Genomic DNA, 24,791 nt, shown 5'->3' on the forward strand with positions numbered 1-24,791 from the left:
GACGTACCAATCGATGCATGACGAAAAAGAAATCGGTTAACTTGAACAACCGTCACGACTCGTGCTTTGGTCTGACGTAATTTCTTCGTGAGTTTGCATCTTAATACGATCACGTGCATACCTACGTCGCTATTTTATTATGGTATCCTTTTTTTCGCTCATGTGACACTTAAATAGTTCTTGTCGTGGTAAGAAATGACGAAATAGTAGAGAAAGTTAGATCAGTACTCAATTTCAACAAAATCACCATCTTTGAATAATATTAAAAATTTCCGTTCATCGTAGACCATGTTTTTGGACATCAGTAGTCTGTAAGTGTCCCAATAAAATTGCTTCTGTGCATATATTATTTTTGTTAAATTTGTGAACTGCTCTCAATTACTCAACTAGTACTTACTACAAATCTTTTTTTCCCCGTAAGATGAAATTATTACCTTACTGAAATCCTAATATTCTATTGAATTTCATAAGGAAACAATGCTATAAATGATTAAGAAATTAAAAATAAATTATGCGGTTTTTTAAAACAACATGGTATACTTGAGGTCCTCAATAAGTTTTTATAATTAATATATGAACATTGAAAAGCTCGTAAATACATGCATTTCTAATACTTTTTTGTTTTACAGGACATTTTGAGCACTTCAACTTTGAAGATTCGGAAACTGATATTACTAAGATAGCACTTTCATTCTACTCGGGGTTGTTTGCGTACAATGGGTGGTAAGTAAAATCTAGACATTCATTAAAGTTAGTGCTGTATTGACTGAAACAGTCGGCAGGTGTCTCTAAAGTCAGTGTATTCGAATACTATGTTTTGCTTTTTTTAACAGAATATATTTTTCTCTTTAAAGTACGTGGAAGAAACCTTTTGCATTTATCGGATAAAAGGCCTCACTTAAAGGCCTTTTAAGGCCTTTAAGTGAGGCCTTTAAAAAACAACAACAAAAAACAAACATGGAATATAGCTTTGTTTTTAATTCAGTGAATCAGCACAATTATATTGATTAAAAATTATTGTTATATAGTTTTAAAGAAGAAAAATCATTGCAACTTTTTTCTGAAGTGTATCGGTATCCTCCGATGAACTCAGTCCAGTAATCAGCGATAGTTTTTCTTAATAAAGTATGGCCTCCTTATTGGGATTTTGCAGAATAGTTTCGAAGTGAGTCATCTTAGGTTATAATGTTACTTTACATTTTTAAATTCAAGTAACTGAAGACTTGATCTCTAGTGACGTTTGGCCGCATGGAGAAGTACACCTGCTGCCCCGTTTTTCTATACGCTAATGAATACTTGTTTGTGAATCAGTATGCTATGGATTTTCACGAAAATGATAAGTTCGATTCTAGTCTGAATGGGAGTACTTAAAAGAAAACGTACCATGGCCACTCTAGTCGGTATGGACGAAGATTTATGAGCATTTTAATCTGGAAAACACGTGTTTTTCGTCGCGCAAAAGACAGAACCGTAGAAGACATGCAATTTTAAAGACAAGAGGTACTGACTCGTTATTTGGGAGCTTATTCTAAACAACCGAAATCAATCTGGCTGCTTTTTCAAGCACTGAACATTCAGTTCCGGTATTTAACCTTTTAATTTCATATCAGAAAGTTTGTATGTTCCCGTGTGTTTTTTTTTTTTTTTTTTTTCTTTTCAACTTGAGGATAAAAGTGGTGATATCCCGTATCGCTATCATCCCCTCTTCCTTAAAAAAAAAAAAAAAAAAAACTTCCCTCTTCCTTAAAAAAAAAAACTTCTGAATCTTCGCATACATGCATCCTGATACCTAATGTACCGTAATTACTCTTATACGAACTTTGCTGGTTATATATGGTACAATATTCTAAATAAAAACAAAAATAAAACAAAATTGAACTAAATAAAACAAACCAACTAACTTGGGGAAAATTGTATTGTTTTGGATTCGCCAATAAAAACGAAATTTATGTTTTGATGTGTATCTGCTCCTTGAATGTCGTAAATTTGATGAAGTCCCTTATAATTTGTTGCATTTTTATCCATCATCTGTATGCGAATGCTGTTCTGAATTACTATTGCCTTCCAAAGCTATCGGCCTGCATAGCAAGAAAATGTCACCCATCAGCAAATTAAACGGTGTTCTAAAGCGCCTGATTTTCAACGTTCGCTCGCTTGCTTGGTGAAGTCATCCGCTCTTCATGCGCTTCCTCTCGTGTAGGCGGATACCCATCTCACGACCTTCCATGCTAGCACGGTGACTAAACTTCAAAGCAGCGAGCGTTTTCTCCCGATCGACCGCGTAGAGCTGATATTAGTGCGTGGTCGTAGTGATTTATGAATTTCTCCTTTCCATCGCCGGTTTTCTATTAAATGACGTGAGGACCTTTATTTGTTAACTGGTCCTATCGGAAAAATTCATGCGCACAGGGATCATTCTAGAGGACTTAAGGAAAATTTTTATTGTCTACGTTAAGGTGTTAGAAAACAGAATTCGGTTTTCACGTATCGATTGGACTATCAATCCTGAATTTTAAGCTAATAAGACTCTTGAAAAACGACTACAGAGTAATTATTGATTTTAAGGAGTATCTTTCAAAGTCCCAGGAAAATGTATTCTCCTTATATGTATAATTTTTAAAGGGCATTTTGTTTTGGAAACTTAATTTTCATCGATTTTTCGGAAAACTTAATAAAAACATTGCTATAATAACACTTTGTGGGTTTTTTTTTCCTACTTCTCCTTTATTTTTATTATTGGTGTGTTTTTTTTTCACATATTTACAAAGATACATCTTTGTAAAAAGGTACAACACAAAAAATTGATTAAACCCATGACAAAATAATCTAATTTCACCTACTTAGTACTGAATGTATATGAGCAAATGTATATTTGCCTATTGATTATATTCAAATAGGGCTATCTCTTTTACACACACACACACACACACACACACATATATTTATTATGATATATATATATATATATATATATATATATCATAATAAATTCTCCCCTCTTTTTAAACTAAGAGAGTAATAAAGTTTCTACTTCCCTACTCCTGAGCTCAATTAACTTTCAAAAGAATCTTAACATTCTCCTTTCATTACAAAACATTCCTTAACCCAAATCGATTAAACTCCTATACTCTTAATTTCAGTATAAATCATTGCTCCGTTTTCTAACAGATTATAACCTACAACCTTCTCTACTCTAGGTAATTACGCCACTAACAAATTTCTACAATTTAATTACTAGCACATTTGAGGGTTACTGACTTCTGTCTATTCCCTCTATCCCTTTTCCAAAAAAAATTTATACTTAGTCATTAAAACAATTATTAACAAGGTATCAATCACTTCTCCATTCTCTTCAAAAATTTCTATATCTATTAATTTGTTCTGGCTAATGTCCTTCATTTCATACCTATCACTAATTTATCATTACAATGTAGTACGTCTTATACATATCTCACAGTGTTTAGTCAAAGTTCTGCCAAATTGGTTAACGGGATGTCTATAGTCTTTGTGTAATGGTGAGTGTACTTAAGTAAAACAAGTCAGTTACTTAGCGTACTTCGCGGTACATCCTTCTCTAAACGAGTAGTAGGTCTTTTACCTCTGGTCGCATCTCACAATCACTGGGAGAGTTCGACATGAGTTATAGGATTCCTCCTTGGGTCTCGAGTACCTTTATTTCTTAAGAACGAATTATTTTCATCAGGTCGGAATAGCTGCTTCTGGCTCACCAAGGCTACCTTCAGCTCTACAAGGCTGCTTCTTTCGGGTTCTACAAGGCTCCTACCCTCAACTCCACACGGCTGCTTCTTTAGGGTTCACCAAGGCTCCTACTTTCAGCTCCACAAGGCTGCTTCTTTCGGTTCACCAAGGCTCTTTACTTACGGCTCCCATACTCTCTGCTAACTCCTGACAGTAACTCATTTTAACTAACTCCGACAAAAACTCAACTGTCTCTTTGACTAACCCATTTTCACTCACGCCTACAAAAATCTCAACTCTGTCTCTGACTCACTCATTTTCACAAACACCGACAAAAATCTCGACTTTGTGTCTCGCTCCAACCCCTTCACTCTCTTTTTGTTCTTCTCCTCCCACATCTAACTCCCGAGTTCGCCACGCCTGTTACCACTGACTCCCTCCAATCTTATACTCAGCCTAGGATTTCTTCTCCTTTCATTTGTTAGAAGGCCCTTACTCAGCCTGCCCAGTAGCACGTGTTTCAACACTCCCCCTTTTACTATTCTACCCGACCTCTGTGCTCTTTGATATTTGCCGATTATCCCAAAAGAAAAAAAAAAACACTCCCCTCTCATTTGACCCTGTAACGTTTTAAAAACATGAAAACTCACATCTAGTGGCCACAGCATCTATTTAAGGAAACTTATATGCTGGTCAAGAACCCACTTCTTGTTTGCGCCTGATGGTATTCTGATTGAAGTAACTTTCACTTCTAAGTTAACCCGCTCCCTTCCTGAGTGCGACCCCGCATAAATCTTAATTCGTCTGTTTGTGCTTGGACCCATGCTGCTTTACTGTAGTTTCTCTTTGTTTATCCCCTGCGTATAACGGAAGTTAATGACTCGGACCTTGCCTTTATTTCTTACCCCTCACGAACCTATATATTCGCCGAATAATTTTTATTTTTTATCTTACGCGATATTACTACTACTTTCAACCTGAGACAATAATCTATTAGTTAATAAAACTAACTTCCAAAGTCTTTATAAAAATTTTATTTTGTATCTTACAACTTCTTATATATGATAGAACTGAATTCTATTATTATACTCAGTTATTTTAAAAAAATCTCAAACTGCAACCAGTCTTAATATACAGTGGAATAAGTCCATACTCCAGTTGTATTTAGTATTTCATTTAAATTTACACCGTGTTTTATTAGTGGATTGATATCAGGCTTAAAAGAATTTCAAGCTTTAGATAAAACTTTCATCCCGAAAATATTCATATCAAAAACGAGTATAATTTTCATGTTTCTCTCCTTTCTTGTTGAAGAACAAAAGAAATAACTGTAGACAGAACTTGGGTCTTCCTTTAAACATAACAAAAAAAAAACACATGAATGTATTACGTCACTGCGCGCTCTCTAAATTTAAAAAGGGTCGAAGAGCTGCTGATGCAGTGCAGTGTTTTCTGAAGATTCCTGGAATATTTGAGCATCATAAACTAAATAAAATATCGTCTTATACCCCGTTTCACTCTAAGTTCAAAAAGAAAGCTTATCTTAACCCTTTTTAAACCGGCTATATTCCGTATTACTAGAAATAATTCAATGATATTAAGAGCATTTAACGTTATGTAAATTTTTATTTATTTACTTTTACGAAAGAAGACTCAAAATAAACATTTTATGTCCTTTCGTGTTTAAAAGTGACGTTACTCCCGTGATCCCTGTCTTTCTCTTTGACTTCAGGATAGAGTGCAGTGTTTTTAAACGAGGACAACGTGTGACGGTTTATCTTCAAAATCAAGATATGAAAAAACTGTTTATCCCAATTGGAACTTGAACAGTATTGATATGCAAAGTATTATCTGCGTTAAAAAGTATAGAGAGGGAAAAAACGCCCAAAGAGAGCATAAGTTCCGTTTTTAATAAAATTAAAAATATTTAAAAAGGCAGCTAAATGACAAGTTAGTTTTTTTTTTAATTTCGTACTGATCAAAATTGCGAAAAGTGATTACATTATTTTTTATAAATATATGTTGACACATTTTTAAATTTACATTTTTCTTATATACTGTCCAAAAAAAAAAAAACTTTGACAGTGACTGTGATACGCTGTAGATAGAAGAACTCTTTATTGCATACAAAACGCACATGCCGTACACACGACTACAAGCCAGGGGTTTACAGTAAAGGCTAATACAAGGTTAAATAGGGGAATTAATACATTATATGCCATTTGTTGTGTGAGGAGACCTTGTACCTTTCTCGATGGCGTCAATTTAAGTTGAAACAGTATAGTTATATTTTATCTACTACTACTAAATATTTAAATAAAAGACTACTTCCAAATATTCCAATAGTTGAATATTTTTTGATTAAAAGAAAATTTTCCTACGTACAACTATCTTTCCTTAATTTAAATTTGTCTCCTTGTTTTGCATCATTCCGGTAAGAGAAAATATTGTCTAACTCTTTTATGGCTTTAAACAACTCAGATTCCCATGTAGCTTCCAACTTTGCAGCTTAAACTCATAGAAGCTCCTTTCTGTATGAGCATCTCATTGCTTCTTCAACTGGTCTGTTGTACTACTTTGTACCCTTTTAAGCAAGGCGTTATCTTTTATGAAATGGCACCTCAAAACCTGCGTACGGTATTCAAGGTGTGCTCCACCCACTGGTTTGAACAATGGGATAATTACCTCTTTGTCTACTGGAAAATTAATGTGTATTTATTTGTATTACTGTACACAATGGTCTCAGACCTTCGGTATGATCTCAGAATCTTAAGACTTAACGAGTTTTGGAAACGGATCGCAGCATTATAACTCGATACCTAAATACTTAACACTCGTAATTAGGCACAGTAACCTGCCATACTTGTACGAACATAATACACAACAGCGCAAGTTGCTGATGCACCTAAAACCTAACAACATCAAACGTACTGGCTTAACGGACAGTGGCCACTGAACCAAGCTTTTCGTCCATTCGAAACCCGTTGGCGTAACTTCCTCGGTCTGATAGATTATCTCTCAGTAAAAATATTTACTGAGGATTTTCCACACCATCACCTTCCGTCAACCTGATGAGCGTTTCGGACATCAGTAGGGAGTCACCTGAACCTCCGACAGGGATATTCGAGAGCGCTTTAGATTTTTAAAGTATAATGCTACTACCAGTAGATAACTTTCCTTGAAATTCGGTTACTTCAGAGAAAGTAACTACAATAATTTCTTTTTCAGAAAATAATTCATCGCGAGAAGCATGCTCTTTTTTTGATTTGCTTGCCAGTGAAAGACGTTGCCAACCTCCAGCTTTTGTTAGTTTATAACGGGGCGCCAACAGAGATTCTTTTATTAATTTTTTACAAGGTAGTCATTCAAGAAAGGTGGAGTAGAAATATCGTTTTCAAAAAACAACTCTGAGTAGCGCGAGCATCATTTTTGATTCTGCGCGCAATATAGCGTTTTTTGACACCAATTTTTGCGATATCTGACACCAATAATGCAGTTGCCAATATGTAAATTTCCCTAATTTCTAAAATTAATTTTTACTGGAGAGAAGTGAGTGCTGAATACGTGAACGTCACAAAATACGTGATTAGATCCAAAAAAAAAAAAAATCCTCATTGCGTATATGGAAGTGCACCTTGCACGCACAAAAGGTTATACTCTGCCTATTTTGGCAATCGTACCTTGTGACAGAGAATGGAGAAAACTATGGACACGAGTGTAATTATCTAGCAAAAGTACCTCGTGAAAAATTACGTTCTCTTTCCAATATGATTGTTATTAGCTTTGCATAAAGTTTTACTTGTTGGTTTTAATCATTCCTTGTTAATGAATGATTAACATTGGTGTTGACATTTTCGAGTTTTTTCTGTTTAATTCTAAACTGATTAGTCCATTTGAAGATCTCGTAACAAAGACATATTCCAACGGAAAGATTGAGCGAAATTAAAGCACGCCATTCCATGCCATGTTTACTTAGATAATTAAATCTAATTTCTTTGATGCGATACCTAGTTTGTTCACTTTAGCTGATTAAAATCGCTTCTTAACAATATCAGAGGAAAAACGCTTTTAGGTTTTATTTTTGCTTCGGGTAATTGTTATCGAAGTTTCTGTGGTGTTGCAAATATTTTGGACCTTCAGAAATGGATAGTTTAGGTGCAGATTCATTACCAGTTACGCAGTCGACTGACAGTCAGTCAGTCGACTGCGTTTTCCCAGAGCAGGTAGAATGTCATATGAAAAGCTGCTTTCCAATTAGGCAGAGTCTGGAGGGAGGCTTCATGTTAGAAAAGCACAGAAAGTCAATTAATGAGACAGAACTCGAAGTGACTGCTGAATAGGATAGGCTGGGATATTTGAAGACAGAACCGAAGGTCGAATTTCTCTTACGTTTTCTCGGAAGAATTGCCCACAAATTTGATCTACGCTATTTTGACGCACGTGAGATGGTAGCATCGGCATCAGCCTTGGGGAGGCCAAGTATATCACGAATTAAATATAATTTTTTGTTTCAAACATGTATGTACCTCGCAGCTTACACTGTTGGGGAAACAGAAGTACGAGTGGAAATTATTTTTCAACTTTAAAAATGAAAAATTAAATTGGTGGTGAGAGATTTTTCGGTTTATAATATATATACGTGATTTTAACAATTTTTCTCGGCCAGATTGCATTTGAATCTCTTTTCTTAAAATTAATGAGAATTTTATTCATCATAAAATGAAAATTTCAGCGTAGCTCTCAGAAATGCATACGCACGTGAGATTGTATTCCTGTGTACAGTAAGATACAGCTGTTGAATTGGATAAAATCATCTGCACAAAGCGCTTGTGGAGAGCCTGCTATGTTCTCAGATGAATCAACTTTCCATGTTTGTAGGAATTTCTAGAAAAAAGTTTCGTATTTCAGGCTTTGAAAAATCTCAAGCCGCTTGAAAAACTGAGCGGAACTTTCAAATCCAATGTTTGGTGCAATTTAATGTAGCTATCATTTTAATTTTTCTGTTTTGGAGGAAACCAATAACATTTTTATGTGGAAGAATTTCCTCACGTATAAGACATCTAGGCTTGTCTTTTCAACAGGACAGAGTTCTCCATTCTGAATTTTAGTAGTTCATAAAAACCTGAGTGAACAACTTCCTGAATGTTGCGGTGGAAGGACAGTTCTTCCAAATTTGCTACACATAATCCTTCAGGATGTTTTATGCGATTATGTTAAAGGTATGTTTTTTAAAATGCCATATTCTTATACTGATGTTCTCAGAAACACAATAAATGGTATCATCGTCACCTTCGACTATGCAGTGATGAATAGAACCTGTGTGCGATTTTTATATGGCCTTAAAATTTTGCACATGACGCAAGAAGCCTATACACGTATAGAAGTGTATAAAAATTTAGTTCCGTTACATGTTCCGTATTATGCTTTTCTATATTTCTTGAATTTTAAAAATAATTTATGATACTTTGCGTTTTTAGAGGGGTGGATAACTGATATCATAATAAAGAAATGTCGAGACCTTAAACATTGAATAACTCCTAACTGGTTGCTTGCAAAGCAACAAAGTCCAATTTGTCACTTTTTATATGCTTTGGAGACAGATTTATGGTGTGCAGCATTTTTCTGCGCTTATTTTAACTATTATATCGCTGTGTGACAGTCGTTAGTCTAGTGTGTAAGACAGGGTAGAGCGCAATAATGCGAATACTTCATTTGGGTAGGAGTGATTATAGTACTTTGGGCATCCACGCCCACTTCATAAATAACCTTTAACTCGTTAGTGATGTGCTTGTTCTCTGTAATGGAATAATACGAGAGACTTTCAAATATAAGGTACAAACAAGTACAGCACGCGATAATTGTTTGAGTGGAGGTATTTTACTAGATGTTATTGAGGGGGATAACGAATAAATTCATTTCTGCAAGAAAACGGCAAGTCTCGAATGCAGTCAAAAATATTGCTCCACAGAGAACACGTTATTATCGGAAATAAGTTTTATGTGCTGTACTCCATTGTAATCCGAATGATTAACTATGTTCTACACCAGAAGGCATATCTCGCGATGATGCCTTAATCCGAGAACACCGCACTTGACAGTTCGGCATATTGCATCAGAGCTGAACATTTTGCCAATCAAAATCCATCAAATCATCCCTAGCACGTTTGCGTATAGGAATGCGTCATTATTGATATATGCCAAATGAGTAATACAGAACCATACATATGGAAATCTTCTTGGAGCATATTCTGTGGTAGGAGACAATCGGTGGAGCGTTATTGGACAAAATCATCATCGGTGATTTTGTCAATAACCGAGTCAGCCACGCCTGAGTCAAAAATGGACTCCATGACGTGAAGTACATACACTTCCTCCCTATCAACAGAAAAGCTGAAAACAGTTCTATCAGTGAAGAAAAAAATTATAACAGTCTCCTGGGATGAACAAGGCGCTGTGCTGGTGGATTTTCTGCCAAAGTTGAGATAATCAGTGTAGCCCATTACTGCAGCACATTGAATAAACTGAAGAAGCAGATTTATTGGATCTACGATTTGCGAATGATATGATGTTATTGCGGTTGACTGGGATTTCGTTGTGGAGGGTTTCAAAGCAGTGGTTCTCCCCTTGGGATAAATGCCTAAACAGGATGATGCTTGTGTAATGAACAGTACGTTAAGACTTCCCCATTTCCGCAAGCAGTTGCATCTCTATGATAATAAATATTGAATCATAATTTCCTTGGGTACCTTCCTTCTCGAACATCCCTCATACTTTCATCACTATCAGTCCAAATCTCTTCGGTGACTGAAGAAATTACTAATATGTGACTGATTGTCACATATTAGTGGTTAATTCGGACACTTACTATAATCTCTTAGGACGGCAAAAAATTTAGCTAATCCGGAGGTATGAACAGGTGAAAGATGCATATCTCTGTTACTCACAAATGAAATCTATGGATATTACGGAAAGTGAGCGGCGACAATGATGGATTATGTTTTCGGTTTGTGTTTTAGGTAAGAAAATACAGGTTTCCCTGCGGAAAAAATTCAACTCGTGCAATCCGCGCATGTGAACAACTGACTCAGCCGCTCTGAAAGAGACCAACCGATCATTCAAATTCCTCCCTTCTAGATAGGATTCAAAACCGTACTAGACGCTAGGATGATGACCATAAGATAGACACACTTTTTATCAATTCGTCTGCCATCGTGGGCAGCACAGTTGGTAGAATCGCCGTGTCCTCACATCGGGTGAAAAAGACCCGAGTTCGAGGCCCATAAAAATTCCTCCTGTCGATGACGTGAGTAATTTTTATGGGCCTTTTTCACAATATGCCTTAGTCTGTCTCAGACGAGGGTAGCATGGTTTTTTCCCACTGGAAACTCGGGTTTTTCGTCCAGCAAACAAAAAATCGACCAATGAACACACGCAATATACAGACAGTATACACAGAGCAATATGGTCTTAGCTGATGCTCCTAAAACCCTAATACTATAGCCAATTTGTCTGATAGGAAACCACGACCAGTAGAGGATTATCCCAGTAAAGGGCGGATAAGTTCCATCTTGTGGAAAATGAACCCTAGCTTTAAATCGTTGCAATTAACGCGGTTTCTCTCTAGCAGTCGTCTTAACTGAAGTTGGCAGGAGGAATGGTTGAAGAGGTATGTACGGATCTTTCTGAGGAGTTTGATCCAACTTAATTAAGCTAAGTTAAATTATACTAGCAGTACTCTTTGCGAAAATTTCTCAATTGGTTGCAGAGTGTTTCTCTAGCTGTCCTAAAGAAATGTAGTTCGTGTTTGGTCGTGATTAGGTAGGCCAGTACGCGTCGAATCCTTTTTCATTTCTGTAAAATAAAACTATTCTTTCTTTTAAGGTAGACAGCACCAGTCGATAAAACCGGCCCGTTCTGTAAAATAAAACTATTCGGAATTTGTATTTTTGTATGTTTCTGCACACGTAGGAAGAAATATCTTCAATTTGAGACCAAATCGGTTAGGCCTATCGTACGTAATGGCTACAGCTAGCTGTACCCGTTGCGAGCATTCACAATTGGTAGCAGAGTTTTATTATTATGATTTTTTTTTTTTTTTTTTTTTAATAACAAACGACACGATTGTGCGAACCTGCAAATTGTTAGTTAATCAGTTAAATAGCTAAAGTGCAAATTGTTAACCAGAAAAAAAAAAATGCCTTATCAACTAAGACAACTGCTTTTTTTTTTTTTTTAACAGTTAACATCTTCCTGTGGCTCCATCTACGTAGTGAATGGTGAACTATTCTCGTTTTTAGTACAAAACTGGCCCGTTCCGTAAAATAAAACTATTCGGAATTTTTAAACTTTTAACAACTTTTTGCACACCTAGGAAGAAATATCTTCAATTTGAGACCACTTCCAGCCCGATCGGTTAAGCCTATCGTTCACACTGACTGTCGAAAGAAAACGGCTTCCGTATTAAATATAGATAAGACCACCGGACAATCTTTCTCAACGATTTTACCAAATTAAATGCTCTGGACACCTGCCCAGAGTATTTGGAATCATTAATATTTATGAGGGTAGGCCGAAAAATAATGCCCTTTATTGAATCACATTTAAAGGAATAATGATAAATCAAAGAAGGGAAAAAACGTACTTAGTAGATTAAAAAAAGTCTTTAACGTATTATTTTCTACGTACGCCCCACTTATCTCGATACATTTCGACCAGCGTCTAACAAGTTTTTGCATGCCACTGAAATTAAATTATTTTGACTGAGAGGCCGACCAATTTCTTCACGGCTATTGTTGGCAGTATCTGGTGCCTCGGAGATATTCTTTAAGCTTGAAGGAAAAAAAACCAAGTCGTTTAAGGCCAAATTTAGGCTATGGAAAGATGCGAAACAAATTCAAATCCTTGAAGGAAAATTCTTGTCAATGTGGCCCGGATGCAGTGAGGTTGCACGTTGTCGTCATCATCATTATTCTAAGAGCCAAATCTTGTCGCCATAAAGATTTTTTTTCTCCACTCATCCCGAATTTGGGCGTTTATTTTGCTTCATTGTTGTTCATTCTTCAGAGTCGGAGCACATCATCAAGTGGCGTGATTCTTGGTCGTCCTCTGCCTCTTTTCATCTACCGTCCTTCTAGTATGTTTACTATCCAATTATTGTGTCTCCACAGATGTAATAGGAACCGAATCTTCCTCTTTAGAATGGTTTTCTTGATTGTTCTTTGTTCCTCACCTACTCTGAGGACCTCTTCATTCGTCTTTTTGTTTCTGCAGTTGATTTTCATCAATGTTCTTCAGCAAAACATCTCAAAATGCTTCAAATCTCCTCCAGTCTGTTGCTGTTATTGACCATATTTCACATCCATACAGCAGTGTACTCCATATATCTGCGAAAAGATCTAAACCTCTCAAACACTTCGTAGTTCATTTCACAAATATACGTGGTCTCAATTCCAAACTCAACGATGTCCATTTCCACTTGTAGTTTGCCAAACCCCATGTACTTTTTCTGACAGAATCTCAGTTATCTGTTGATTCAACTACTGCTCATCTCAGTTGCCCAAATTATTCGCTTTATGATTCCTTTCCACTCAAAAGTGGTACTTGTGCATATGTCCGTTCCGATCTTCCCTGTCAGAGACTTGGTAATTTGGAATCTCCTCTTTTCGATCTTCTCTGGCTTAAAATCTCTACCTCATTGTGTCAAATTCATCTGTTGTCTCTACCGTTCTCCCAACTCCACTAATCACTTGGAGCTCTTTGACTTCCTCTCATTGCAACTTGACTTTCTCCAGTCCAACTTTCCTAACAGTGAGGTAATTGTCCTTGGTGATTTTAATGTTCACAACTCCAGCTGGCTTCCGTTTTCTAGTCACACTGACCCAGCTGGTCGAGATGTTGAAGCTTTTGCTATTATTAATGACCTTGCACAGATTGTTCATTTACCTACAAGAATACCGGAAAATCCTAACCATACACCCAACACGCTTGTTCGTTTTCTCACAAACAACCGTTCTGAGTACACGGTCGAAGTGAGTGATCCTTTAGGCACATCAGATCACAACTTGGTGATTGTCTCTTCTCCAATGGAGCCTTTATCTCATCGCTATTCCAAACCTCGTATTTTTTGGCATGAAAGAATGCAAAATGGGATGACCTGCGAGATTTCTTTTCCTTGGTCGCATTACTGTTTCAAAACATCTGATGTCAACATTTGCTTAGATCGTGTCAGTGAAATTATTCTTGTAGGAATGGAATCCTTTATTCCACACTCCACTTTAAAATCTCGTCCTTTATCTAAACATTGGTTTTCCAATAATGTACTAAGGCTGTTCAAGAGAATGTTGCATATCGTAATTGACTTGTTTCATTTTCTGCCTACACCAAAGCTCGCAACCATTGTAAAGCAATTATTAATCAGTACAAACTAGGTTTTGAACAGGCTAAGAGTAGAAAACATGCTTCTTGCCCTAATGGTAGCCGAACATTCTGGTCTTTTGCCAAAGCTATTGGCCCCAACTTTTGCCCATGTCTGCTCCCACCTCTGTCAAAACCAGATGGTTCTGTTGTCACTTCAGCCAAGGATAAAGCTGACCTGCTAGCATCCCATTTTTCTTCCAACTCATGTATTAATGGGCTTGGTAAAATACCTCCCACCATTCCCAACACGTTCCACTTAATGCCTTCTGTGGCCTTCCGTCAAAAGAATTTTGACGAATCTTGAGGCTAAGAAAGCTCCAGGTCCTGATAGTATTTCTCCACTTCTTTTCAAAACCTGTTCTTTGCCACCTTTTTTCAGTTTCTTATTCCAAAGGTGTTTTTTCTTCTGCTTGGAAATTTGCTCATATCCAGCCAGTTCCTAAAAAGGGTGACAAATCCCTCCCATCCAATTATCGTCCCATTGCAATTACTTCTACACTTTCTAAAGTAATGGAGAAATCAATCAACCGCCAACTCTTAAACTACCTAGAAACCTTCTGTCTGATCAACGATCGCCAATATGGATTCCTTCAGTGTCGATCCACTGGTGATATTCTGGCTTATGTTACCCATTTATGGACAAATTCAATGGAAAAGTTCGGTGAAACACAGGCAGTTGCTCTTGACATCTCAAAGGCTTTCGATCGTGTTTGGCATAAAGGTCTTCTAAACAAACTTCCATTTATGGTTTTCCAACTGTTTTTTGTAATTGGTTATCCAGTTGTTTTCTCTCTGATCGCTCACTGAAGGTGATGGTTGATGGCTCTCTGTCTTTAACTTATCCAGCAATGCTAGTCCAAGGTTCAGTTCTTTCCTCCACTCTTTTCCTCATATATTAATGACCTTCTTCCATTGACTGGAAATCCAATCGATAGTTTTGCCGATGATAGCACATTGCATTCCACTTTCCATTTTGAGAAATCTTGTCCTGCTCAATCAGCTTCAACTTCTCGAATATCCGCTACCAATTCTTTAAATGCCTATCTCCAGGTAATTCTCCAGTGGGGCAAAGACAACGTAGTTGATCTGAATCAATCTAAAGCACAGTCTTGTCTGATATCTCGCAAAAAGAATTCTTCTGCTCCTATGCTTATCTTTGGTGACACTCCGATTTCTAGGTACAATGATATATCTCTTTTGGGGATTACCCTGTCTTCTAATCTCTCTTGGCGCAAGCACATTACAAATATTGTTTCCTCTGCATCTAAAAAACTTGGTTTTTACTTTCGCTCTCGGCGTTACTTTTCTTCCAAACAGCTGTTCATTCTGTACAAATCGGAAATCCGCCCTGCCATGGAATATTGTTCCCACAACTGGGGGGCGATGCCCCCCAAACCTCTTTCAGGCTTCTAGATTTCATTCAGAAGAGGGCAGTTAGGTTAACTAATGACTCGTCTCTAACGGGCTCTCTCCACTCACTGTCTCAGACGTACTGTTTCTGCTGCATGCCTTTTCTACAGATAGTTCGATGGGCACTGTTCTTCTGAATTGGCTTCTATAATTCTCGGCCTCTCTTTCAGAACAGTCCGAACACGTGCCGCCACCAGCTAATATCCATTTACTATCCAACTTCACACTCACAGAACTTTTTATCTTCCTCGTTTATTCATTCAACTGCCGTTTTCTTTAACAACCTTTCTTCATACGTATTTCCTGAAAGTTAAAGTCTAATGTCAACAAATATCTACTTTCGTCTTCTCAACCTCCAACCCTAGTACGGTACTAAGTACTATAGGTTGTTGTACCTCTCGTGTTTGGGGTTTTCGTAAAAAAAAAAAAAAAAAAAAAAAAAAAAAATCCTTACATGCCGATCTCCAGGTAATTCTCCAGTGGGGCAAAGAAAACTGAGTTGATTTCAATCCTTTTTATGTCTTGTCTTATATCTTGCAAAAAGGATTCTTCTGCTCCTATGCTTATCTTTAGTGACACTTCGATTTCTTTGCAAGATGATAATCTCTTTTTAGGATTACCCTGACTTATAATCTCTCTTGGCATAAGCATATTACAAATATTGCTTCATTTGCATCTAAAAAACTTGGTTTTCTCTTTTGCAGCGCTTTACTTTTCTTCCAAACAGCTGTTCACTCTTTACAAATCGGAAATCCGCCCTACCATGGAATATTGTTCCCACATCTGTGGCGGTGCCCCCAAAACCTCTTTCAGGCTTCTAGATTCCATTCAGAAAAGGGCAGTTAGGTTAATTAATGACTCATCTCTAACAGGTTCTCTCTCCACTCGCTGTCTCAGACGTACTGTTTCTGCTGCATGCCTTTTCTACAGATACTTCCATGGGCAGTGTTCTTCTGAATGCTTCTATAATTCCCGCTCTCTCTTTCAAAACAGTCCGAACACGTGCCGCCACCAACCAACATCTATTTACTGTCCAACGTCAAACTTACAGAACCACTTTTCATCTTCCTAGTTTATTCATTGAACTGCTGTTTTCTGGAAGTTGAAAAGTCTAATGTCAACAAATGTCTTCTCAACTTTCAACCCAAGCACGGTACTAAGAACTATAGGTTCTAATACCTCTCGTGTTTGGGGTTTTCATAAATATATATATATATATATATATATATATATATATAATTTTGAACCCGTATTCTAAGAAAACTTCTTTTATTACTTGTATTGTGTTTTTTAACTATTCTTCATTGTCCCCTAGTGCTGCTATATCTTCTGCAAAACGTATGAATTGCACCTGTACTCCTATGTTTATTCCTTTGGTTTAACACTTCACTTCCTCTAGAGCGTTCTCCATGTACAAGTTAAATAGTAATGGTGATAATGCACACCCCTGCCTAACCCCTTTCCTTATCTTGGCTATTACTTCATTATTTTGAAATTAAATTTTTGTTTGATTTTCATATAATTTTTTGATGGCTCATCGATTTCTCGAATCAAACTGGGCCTTCTTCATGATTCTGAAAAATGTTCTCCCAGAGAACACTGTCAAAAGCTTTTTCTAGATAAATAAAAGCTGTGTGGTTTTGTTAATGATTATTCTTCTATCAACAATTGTTAGTAGCACTAAGATGGCTTTTCGTGTTCCTATTCTACTTTGAAAACCAAAGTGATCTTCGGTTAATATCATCATTCTTCTCTTTCTTGGTTCTCTCTCTTTCTCTCTCTCAAAGGATAACTCAAATTTTTTTTTTTGGCTGGTGCAGCATAAGCCTTAGGCTTCCTTACTCCATATGACTGATAATAATAATAATAATAATGGCTTTCTTGTGTGTCCAATTACTTTGTTTGCCGTTTCTTCCAGAGTCTCTTTCACTAACTTCCATTCAACCTGGTCTTTTTTGTTTCAAGTATGGCATCTGTTTCTTTCTCAAACTCTTCTTCCACGTTCTGTTCCTGTAATAGTCTCATATTCCACTTTGTTTTTTGTATTTTCTTATGCCTTGGCTCGCATTTTGCAATAACTAGTGAGTGATCGCTTTCCATATCTGCTCCCGGATGAATGAAACAAGCTTTTAGTTAGTTTCTGTATCTCTTCTTCACTAGAACACAATGAATTTGATATCGTTGTAGGTCTCCTGGGGCCTTCCAAGTGTATTATCTTTTTAGTACTTAAAAAAGTGTTGCCAACGATTTATCCTTGTTGTTTAGAAAACTGTAATAGTCTTTCTATTATTTTCTTCCAAGTCCAAATGGTCCTGCTTCTTCACATGCCCCTCCTTTTCCTACCATTACATTGATATCACCTATTCTGATTAGGTTATCTTTATCTTTTACTATCCCTATTAGTTCGTCCAGTTGTTCATACACTGTTTATATTTCATCATCATAGTTGCTTGTTGGCATATAGACTTGCATTATATTTAAATCCACGGGGTTTGCTGCTACTGTTGCCATCAGCACTCTACCACTAAGGTGATAGGTGTTTGTTACTTTTTTTTCCCTCCATTCTTTTGTCAACAAAAGTCCAACACTGTTTCGTCCACTACTGTATATGTGTAAATCTGTAGTCATTGCTCCATATTTCACCATTTCCCTGCCACCGAACTTCATTGACTCCCATTATTCCAATGTTCTTGTTCTTTAAGTTTCTCATATTTTCCTATTTTCAATGTTCTTATATTCCAAGTTACAATTCTTATGGAAGTATTACTAATGTTGCCCACCATTTTGAGTCAGGATATTCTTCGCACCTTGTCCCTTAAATGGGATAAGGTGCGAAGTATCCCGGTTATTCGGGGCCCTGGTAGTTTTTCTTGGGAAAGTTAGTGCAGTAGTTTTCCGTTGCTTTCTGCGCCGCAGTTTTACAACTGTTTCTGTCATCATGACTGCGCTTGTAAATATGGTGGTCGCTACCGACAGATCTATCCAATCAACACTAGTATCACCTATTCGCAAGACTGCTGCCCTTTGCTAACATTCGCCATATCTGGCTACACTCACGTAGTTTAGCCTGCGGGTCAATGTAGTTGCTCGGGGTATGGCGCGAGGAGCCATAAGTGAGCTGAGTGCGTTGGGAGGACTAGTTTCCTGAATTGTCTTCAACGAAGGCATGACCATCCAGTTCGAAACGTGTACTACCTATCCAACGAACTCCATATACCTCCACGTTGTCGTATTGAAGCAATATTGTTGTATTCCAAGCCTTACCGTCTGCGATTCTTATTTTTTTTAAACTGTGTTCAATGTCTCAATGTACCAAACTGAGTTGATCATGGTTCCTTTTCCCAAAATCTTTGCCAGCTGATTCTTTAGCTTTGAATTTTTAGACGTGAAGACGTTTTATGGAGAAATTCCTTACACTGTCGTTATACAATTATTAAACGTTTTTATTCAATAACGTTTAAAAGCGCATCTTAGAGGTAGGACATTTTCGGTATTAGAAAACTCATTAACCTCACTTTGAACCTTGTGTTCTAAGATGTTTGTTTGAAAAGGACAATTTTTTAAGAGAATGGCTAGTCGGCTATACAGAAGTTCTACTGTGTACTTGCTAACCAGAAACTAGCTAGATCTTATAGCGCCACCTAGCGATGAGGTTAAGAACTACGACAATGTCCCGTTGCCCCTCGTAATGTACTATATATATATAACGCTTAGTTATGCTGCCCAAATTTTCCAACAGCCAATTGTTGTGCCAGCACCCGCTCATACGGTTCACCTCGCATGACCACCATACCGGCCATTCTTTATTAATTTTTGTACTAACGTTTTTCGACTGAAGAGATCGATAGCTTTCAGGCATAGGTTACCTGAAAGCTATCGATGTTTTTTTTTTTTTTAACTGTTTATTTTATCTAAGTTTTAAAAAGTGTAAAAATGGCTGAACAGTGTGTAAGAACTTTTGAGAAAATGTAGAAGAAATGCCAATGAAACATTAGAGGAGAAGACTAAGACACCGAACGAGACTCTGCGATTACGAAGACGGACAGAAAACATTGAAGAAAGCGAAGCAATGTTGGAAATGAGAAGACGGACGAAACGCCGTAGGGCTAATCAAAAAGAAGTACCGGATGCGAATAATAAACAAGCTGTAATTAATGTGGAAGAGCATGACATAGGAAATATGTGTTACAACTGTGAATATTGCAATGCAAGATATAAAGGAGATGAGATAAACACATCGAATAAATACACTAAATGCTGTCATGATGGAAAGGTTTCACTCGACCCACTGTCTGAGACATCTACTCTATTACGAAAGCTGCTTACAGGGGATACTCGTGAAGCAAATAACTACACAGAACATATACGAGAGTACAACTCAGCAATGGCGTTCGCATCAATGGGCGCCGAGATTAAATCACCGCCTGGAAATGGTCCATACTGTTTTAGAATACACGGCCAGATTTTCCATTTGATCTCACTGCTATATCCAAACGAGGCAAATAAGCCAGGATATGGACAACTTTATATTTTCGATTCTGCTGAAGCAACAATTAAACGGCTTGAAAAACAATCAAACCAAGGATGTAGGGCCAAAGTAATGCAACAATTGGACGAGATGGTTAGGAGATGATATAATGCACCTACATCCAAAAGAGGTTGCTGCAATATTTGTTGGAGAAGACGGGGAACCACCTGCAAATAGACACATATGCATACCCACAGATGACTGCTGTATGTGGGGGTGGGTATTTTTTTGGCTGGGTAATCAGAATAGCAAAAAACCACTCCAAATATTAGATTATAATACATATTTACAATTTATATATCAAAATTAAAGGGATTCATACTCAAACATATACGACAGCACGATCTTGGCTCATCTTCTTATATATATATATATATCTTAATCATGCATCAGTTAAAACCATTAATAACAATACCAATCCCGTTCAATTCCCTTCTGTATACATTCAATCCTGCATCATTTAAAACCATCAATAACAAAAAATCGATCCCTTTCTATTATTTCCTACATATATTGATCATACATCAATTAAAACCAGCATCGAAGTAAGTTTTGTATATCAGGGAAAAAATATGTGATAAATTTAAATTTTTTAAAGGGTGCAAAATAAAGGCTGTTTAAACTTGGTTAAGTGTAATTGATGGCTTTAGTGAAGTTTTACAATTTGGGCAATATATTTTCTGTATCTTTTTCCCGTTTTCTGCATAATAAAAATGTGTTTTTCTATCTTTTTGCAGGAACTATCTCAACTTTGTAATCGAGGAACTCAAAGATCCTCACAAGTAAGTATAATTTAGAGTTTCGACTGTTTTTAAAATCCAACTATTAGCAAAAGAATCACTATTACACAGTTCAGAAGTTCAAAATTTTTAATCTATCCAATAAGTTATTACTTAAAACAGGTTTTCGCATCGATTACTAAGTATTCTAAACCAAATAATTTATAGATTTTAGTACATTAATGCCATAAGGATAATTTTTTTTTTTTTACTTACCATAACTGACTTAAAGTTTACAATACACCAATTGCACAGTTTCAGTACGTTATTTTCTCTTTCGAATTAAGACTTTGAGATACCAGACATTGCATAATTAAGTTAGTATTAACGTCAGTTAAATTACATTTATATCACGTGATATTTGTTCATTTACTGAATGACAAATTAATGGAAGGTTAATTACAAGAAAGCCAGCATCCGGCAAATGCAATTGCTAATAGGCGACATTTATGAATCCTGTGTACTGTGGGCCTGATGATAGAATCCCAAGTGGATTTAGAAACGACATTTGCAATTTAATTAGTTTGTACTCTATATGGTTTAATCTTATAATTAAACTTACACTGCAATTCAGTAAACTTCACTGAATTGTGTTATTCTTCACGTAATTAAAGTAGTCATCACATTATCAGTGCACATACAAGTTAGTTTTGTTATCTTTGCATTAGTTTTTTAGATTAGTGTTTCTCACTTGGGAGTCGTGGCCCCCCAAAAGGAAGTGAATTAATATCAAGGGATGAGAAATTTAAGTTTTTGAAAAAAAAAAAATTCATTCCGTAATTCACTCACTTAAAACATTAAAAAACTTGTAACAAAAAACGCAAAAAATGAAAAATCTGTTTGTTGATTGTAATCAAGTATTACAAATGAATTACGCTGATATAAATGCATACAAAGCATTTAATTTAATTACATATCGCCATTGATCAAAGATAAACGGAAATTTCAATAAGTTTAAAGACTTATGAACGGTAAAAAAAAAAAAAAAAAAAAAATTGTATTTCTAGGTTTTGGAAAAAAAAATAAAGGAAAACAAACAGCTCAGATGAGAGCAACTACTCGGATGGTATTTCGTCTGGGAAGCCCTAACTTCCTGATCAGATTTGAGGAGGTGCCGGATCAAAAAGTTTGAGAAGCACTGTTGTAAACTATAAGACAGTTCCTGGGCTTTGATTCTTGAATGGTTTTTCATTTATACTTCAAAAAGTTGAAGCAAGTTAGACTGGTCATACGCCAATTCAAATGACAAATCTCCTTCAAGAATACGAATAACTGATTATTGCGGATATTCATTTCATGGCGTTTGTTCTTATGTTCATCGTACACTCGTATGAAGACGATTTTTCCTAATTTTTCAGTGGTTTAATAAAGTTCTAAAATAGTTTCATGCACAATAAGAGTAATTAGTGGATATTAAGATTTTAAGAATACATTTCAAAAATATTATATGATATTTTTTCCCCCTTCTACAGAAATTTGCCAAGAGCCATATTTATTTCCTGTGTCCTTGTGACGGTTGTGTACACCATGACTATCGTAGCATTCCATACAACTCTTTCGGTACAAGAAGTGCTTGGAGCAGAAGCTGTGGCTGTGGTAAGTGGCGTTACTTCTTAGACATTTATTAATACTTTCTAGCAATATCAATGCCTAAAATTGGCAGGGAATAATGTTAATAATCTGAAGAGTATTAATATCATAGTAAATAATAATACTCTGAAGAGTATTAACATCATTTACTGGCTGTGATTAATTGTTATTTCAGTTTAACAGTTAGTTGGGCATACTGAAATTAAATAAGCATTTTATCCTTATAAAATTACAATACTCTCGCAGTGAGCTGTTTTTCCAAATCGCGTTAAAAACAGCAATTTTCTTTGAAAATTGTGATGTATTTAATGCGATTTGGAAAAACAGCTTGCTGAACATGTTTCATAATGCCGTCATTCAGTGTAGCCACGTGTTCTGGAGCTCCTGAATGTTGAGTTATTTTAATGAGTTTAAAGTGTTTTCTTCCGCCGGGAAAGTGTACCAGCCCAAAGAACTTCGCAAGTGGATTACGTGGGTGAGAAAATTTTGTCATTACGAGGGTTATCTTGTCTGTACTCTCTCGTCATCTACCTAATCCCTTTAGGCTTAGCATTCTGCTAAGGCCTAGGTGTTAGACGTGTTTGATTCAGCTCCTGCTTTATAGTGATTTTAAGTAGTTTTTAAAGGGCATCTTTATAAAATCTGTGTACTGACATGTTGCTTAGATGACTCTCAAGCAACTTAGATGGTTTTTATGAAGTCTTCATCAAGATAAGTACTATTTATTTAAGCTTAAATTTTTAGTGTGCAACGCTACTGAGCCTTGTTTAGCAAAGCTACAAACAGCAACGTTATTGACTTTTGACCTGAAGTTCTTACCTTGACACAAAGCTGTTCGTGACCTTGGTAGTGTTCCTGCTTTTGTAAAAGTCCTGCAGCCCTCTAGCAATTTTGCAGTTAGCCACTCCCACGTCCGGACTGTCTTGTTATTTCTTCAGGCTTAATACTCTTCTCTTCGATTCCCTGCCGTGTCAATTAACGCTCACCTGCTTATTTGTTACATTCTGTTTGCTGATATTTAAAGCCATTCTCAACTCTTCAACATGCCACCTAAAAAAGCGGTTTCATGCAATATATGTCAAAAAACAGTACGGAATTGGGTTATCTGCAAGGGAATTTGCAGTATGGTTTTTTTTTGTGATGCGTGTTCATTAATAAAGAACTTTTCTAAACCAGTAATTTAAAAAAACAAATTCAGATGCCCTTCATGCAAAAGTGCTAACAAAGGAAGTGCAAACTTAGTCTCCTAGTCAGCATAAGCTGAATTCCCAGGATACCCCAACAGATGCTGATCTCCTTAGCAACGCTGACCATCCCTCGTCTCCCCCCGTCAATATAGTTCAATCTCCTAAGCCCTCAGACCATACAAGGAAGTCAACTAAAGATGCCTCCGCCCAAACGGATGACGCTTCCTCTCTGTCGCCCCTGCCTTCAACAGCCCCAAACAATGATCGCTCATCTGCTTCCCTGGAACAAATGCTGAGGAAACAATTTAGAGAAAATGAAGATATTAAACAGCATCTTTTTCGAATAGAAGATCAGCAATGTAAATTTTACCACCTGCTTCTCGAACTAAAGCTTATTAAAACTTTTTAATAATAATAATAATAATAATAAAGGCTATGGTCGAAAGCCATCCGGTGCCTCACCCTTCTTTTCATCAGGCTTTTGCAGTTCCAGTCCTCAGTCCAGATGAAGAATTTGTTCCAGAAAAAACAGCCGCGCGATCCCAAAAATCAAGCTCTAGCTCTCTTTCTGTCCGAGAACACAATCGTGCTTCCTCGCAGCGTGTCGACACAGGCAGACAACCGATATCCACCACTATTAGTAATCAACAAAAACCGAGCAATTTGTATGTGCACTGTCAAAATGATCGCTCTGAGTTATCCTGAAGTGCCTTCCCATAATGGCTTGCCTACAAAATCCCCAGGTTTTTAGTTTCCCCGCAGAAACAACAGATATGCAAGCATAATAGGAACAAGAAATATGCAGTCTTGTATTAAAATTAGAAACAGAATAGAAATAGTAACGCTTAGAAGTAGTAACATTTTTGTAAGCAGGCTAGACTCAAATACTACTTCCCAGCAGATGGACCAGCTACTATTAGAACTAGAAATTCCAGGTAGAGCGTTCAAAATAAGAACGAAATATCCCACATATTCATTTACAATTGAGCTAAAGAATTGTGACCTACAACAATATCTAAATCCTGATATCTGGCCAAATGGTCTACTCGTCATGCCATTTCATGGAGCTATTGGAGGATCGGTCAACAACTCTAGTGAAAAGTTACAACTAATTCTCAATCTGCTGAATTCTCTGCATAGCTAGAGAATAATATTCATAATTCTCATCTTAATCCATCATTTA

General features: G+C 36.6%; 1 protein-coding gene across 1 annotated transcript in view; it reads left to right on the top strand.

The window, feature by feature from the left end:
- The window catches only part of LOC150078233 (Y+L amino acid transporter 2-like), a 133,116-nt gene that overhangs the window by 79,670 nt on the left and 28,655 nt on the right, over positions 1-24,791 (top strand). The window contains exons 3-5 of the mRNA XM_090385270.1: positions 630-723; positions 20,790-20,834; positions 22,304-22,427. Coding sequence (XP_090241396.1) covers positions 630-723; positions 20,790-20,834; positions 22,304-22,427 — 263 coding nt within the window. The remainder of the gene's footprint in view (positions 1-629; positions 724-20,789; positions 20,835-22,303; positions 22,428-24,791) is intronic.

The sequence above is a fragment of the Mastigoproctus giganteus genome, chromosome 11, assembly GCF_048544385.1.
Source record: "Mastigoproctus giganteus isolate SK-2022 chromosome 11, ASM4854438v1, whole genome shotgun sequence".
Classification (NCBI taxonomy): domain Eukaryota; kingdom Metazoa; phylum Arthropoda; class Arachnida; order Uropygi; family Thelyphonidae; genus Mastigoproctus; species Mastigoproctus giganteus.